This window comes from Sceloporus undulatus, chromosome 6 (genome assembly GCF_019175285.1).
Source record: "Sceloporus undulatus isolate JIND9_A2432 ecotype Alabama chromosome 6, SceUnd_v1.1, whole genome shotgun sequence".
NCBI lineage: Eukaryota > Metazoa > Chordata > Lepidosauria > Squamata > Phrynosomatidae > Sceloporus > Sceloporus undulatus.
The window spans coordinates 29,425,457-29,427,593 of NC_056527.1; the positions used below are offsets into that span (position 1 = coordinate 29,425,457).

Below are 2,137 nucleotides of genomic sequence, written 5' to 3' on the forward strand. Positions count from 1 at the left end.
GGACTGGATGGCCCTTGGGGTCTCTTCCAACTCTATGATTCTATGATCATCAACAAAAGGGAAGCCTAGCATAGGATTAAGAAGAATGAAGGACATGACCAAAGAAAAGCTAAAAGACATATAAAGCCATGCTAGTCAGGCTCAAAATGGAGGACCTTTTGAAATTCCTCTTGGTCAGAAGGTTGACATGTAGGACAGGTCTGGAGGGTTGGAGGACATTGGCAAGTTTCTTCAGAGAGTGTGTGTTTGGGGGAGGGGTATGATTGCCATTCTGAGGCTGAGAGGGTGACTTTTTATTTTAAAAAAATAAAAAGGAGGCAAATCTCAAATACTGATGAGAGGCTCGATTCAGGGTCCTAACCAGGAGGACACAAGGCACCGCCAAATGGAGGCCCTTCTCATAAAAAAGAATGTAGCATGTGGCTAAAGAAAAAGCTTTATATACACACACACATATATACAATATATATATATATATATATATATATATATACACACACACATATATATATACATATATATATATATATATATGTTATATATATGTAATATGTAAATATATATATATATATTATATATATACATACAATATATATAAATATATATAATATGTATCTAAGTTATAAATATATATATATGTGTGTGTAATATGTAAATATATATGTGTGAGAGTGTGTGTAATATTAACACGCATAGAAAGATAAATCAGTCAGGCCTAATTTAGTCAGGCTCAAAATGGAGGACATTTTGGAATGCCTCCTGCATAGGAGGCTGAAGTGGAGGACGCGTCCGGGGAAAAAGAGGACTCTTGGTCTCTTTCCCTCACAAAGACACTGAGCCCTCGCAGGCTCGTAGCACCGCCTAATGATAAGCCTCCCTCCCCTCACATCCGGGTCTCTGGGCTCTCTCCACGCCCCCAATGGCGACGCCCCGCCTCCCGCCCAGGTTTTCCCCAACCCGCTTCCGGGTTGGGCGGGGCAGACGTGCGGCCTGACGTCATCACCCTGCGCCACTCCTGTTCTGTCTGGCTAGCTGAGAGGCGCCTTAGTGGTGCTCCCAAGCATGGTCTGGGTCAGCCGAGCTCTGCTCAGGAAGGTTGGTGCCCCTTCAAGCTGCTCTTCCCCTCAGTCTGGCCCATGCTCTCCTTGACTGTCCCTGATTGGAAAGGAGGAGGCTCCCTCTTAGCCCTCTGCCAACCCACTGGTTCCAGCTGCTTTTAAAAGGTCCCAGGTTCCCTCTCCTCCTAGTCCCTCTTTCCCTCATTCCCCTCAGCGTGGGCTGCATCTGGAAATGTCAGCAGAAAAATGCTTTTATATTATAAATATTATATATATTATATTAATATAATATTTATTATTTATGTGTATATATATATATATATGCAATACATATATATAGGATGTTATAATATTCATATTATATAATATGTAGAATATATTATATTTATTATATATATATATGTATATATACAATAAAATATATGGGATATAATGTTCTACATATTATATATATATATATATATATATATATATATATATAATGCTATATTATATATATATATATATTATTTATAATATATATAGATATAATAATGTGTTATATTATAAATCATTATATAATAATATAATCTATATATTATATATTCTCTATATTTATATATAGAGAATATATATTAATTATATTGACTGCATCAATATTAATATTAAGAATATTAATATTATCATTAATTAATTAATTACATATTAATTAATATTATTAAGTATATTAATATTAATTATATTACCCCTTAAGAATTGTGTTAATTATATTAACTATATTAATTATATTATATTAAATAATATATTACTTTTTATATATTACATTATATTATATTATATATTACAGTGGGACCTTGTTATCCGCTGGGGTTTGGTTCCAGGTTCCTCCACAGATAACAAAATCTATGGATGCTCAAGTCCCATTAAATACAATGGCAGAACAAAATAGTGTCCACTTTATAAAATGGAAACTTTAAGGTTTGCTATCAGGAATTCATACTTTTTAAAAAATATTTTCAAGCCATGGATGCTTGAATTTGTGAATAAAAAAAATTCATATACATGGAGGGCTGAGTGTATATTATATTATAAACATAATC

General features: G+C 33.7%; 1 protein-coding gene across 1 annotated transcript in view; it reads left to right on the plus strand.

The window, feature by feature from the left end:
• Positions 1-962: 962 nt before the first annotated feature.
• Positions 963-2,137, plus strand: part of GTPBP10 (GTP binding protein 10) — a 21,110-nt gene continuing 19,935 nt past the window's right edge. The window contains exon 1 of the mRNA XM_042476808.1: positions 963-1,095. Coding sequence (XP_042332742.1) covers positions 1,063-1,095 — 33 coding nt within the window. The 5' untranslated portion in view covers positions 963-1,062. The remainder of the gene's footprint in view (positions 1,096-2,137) is intronic.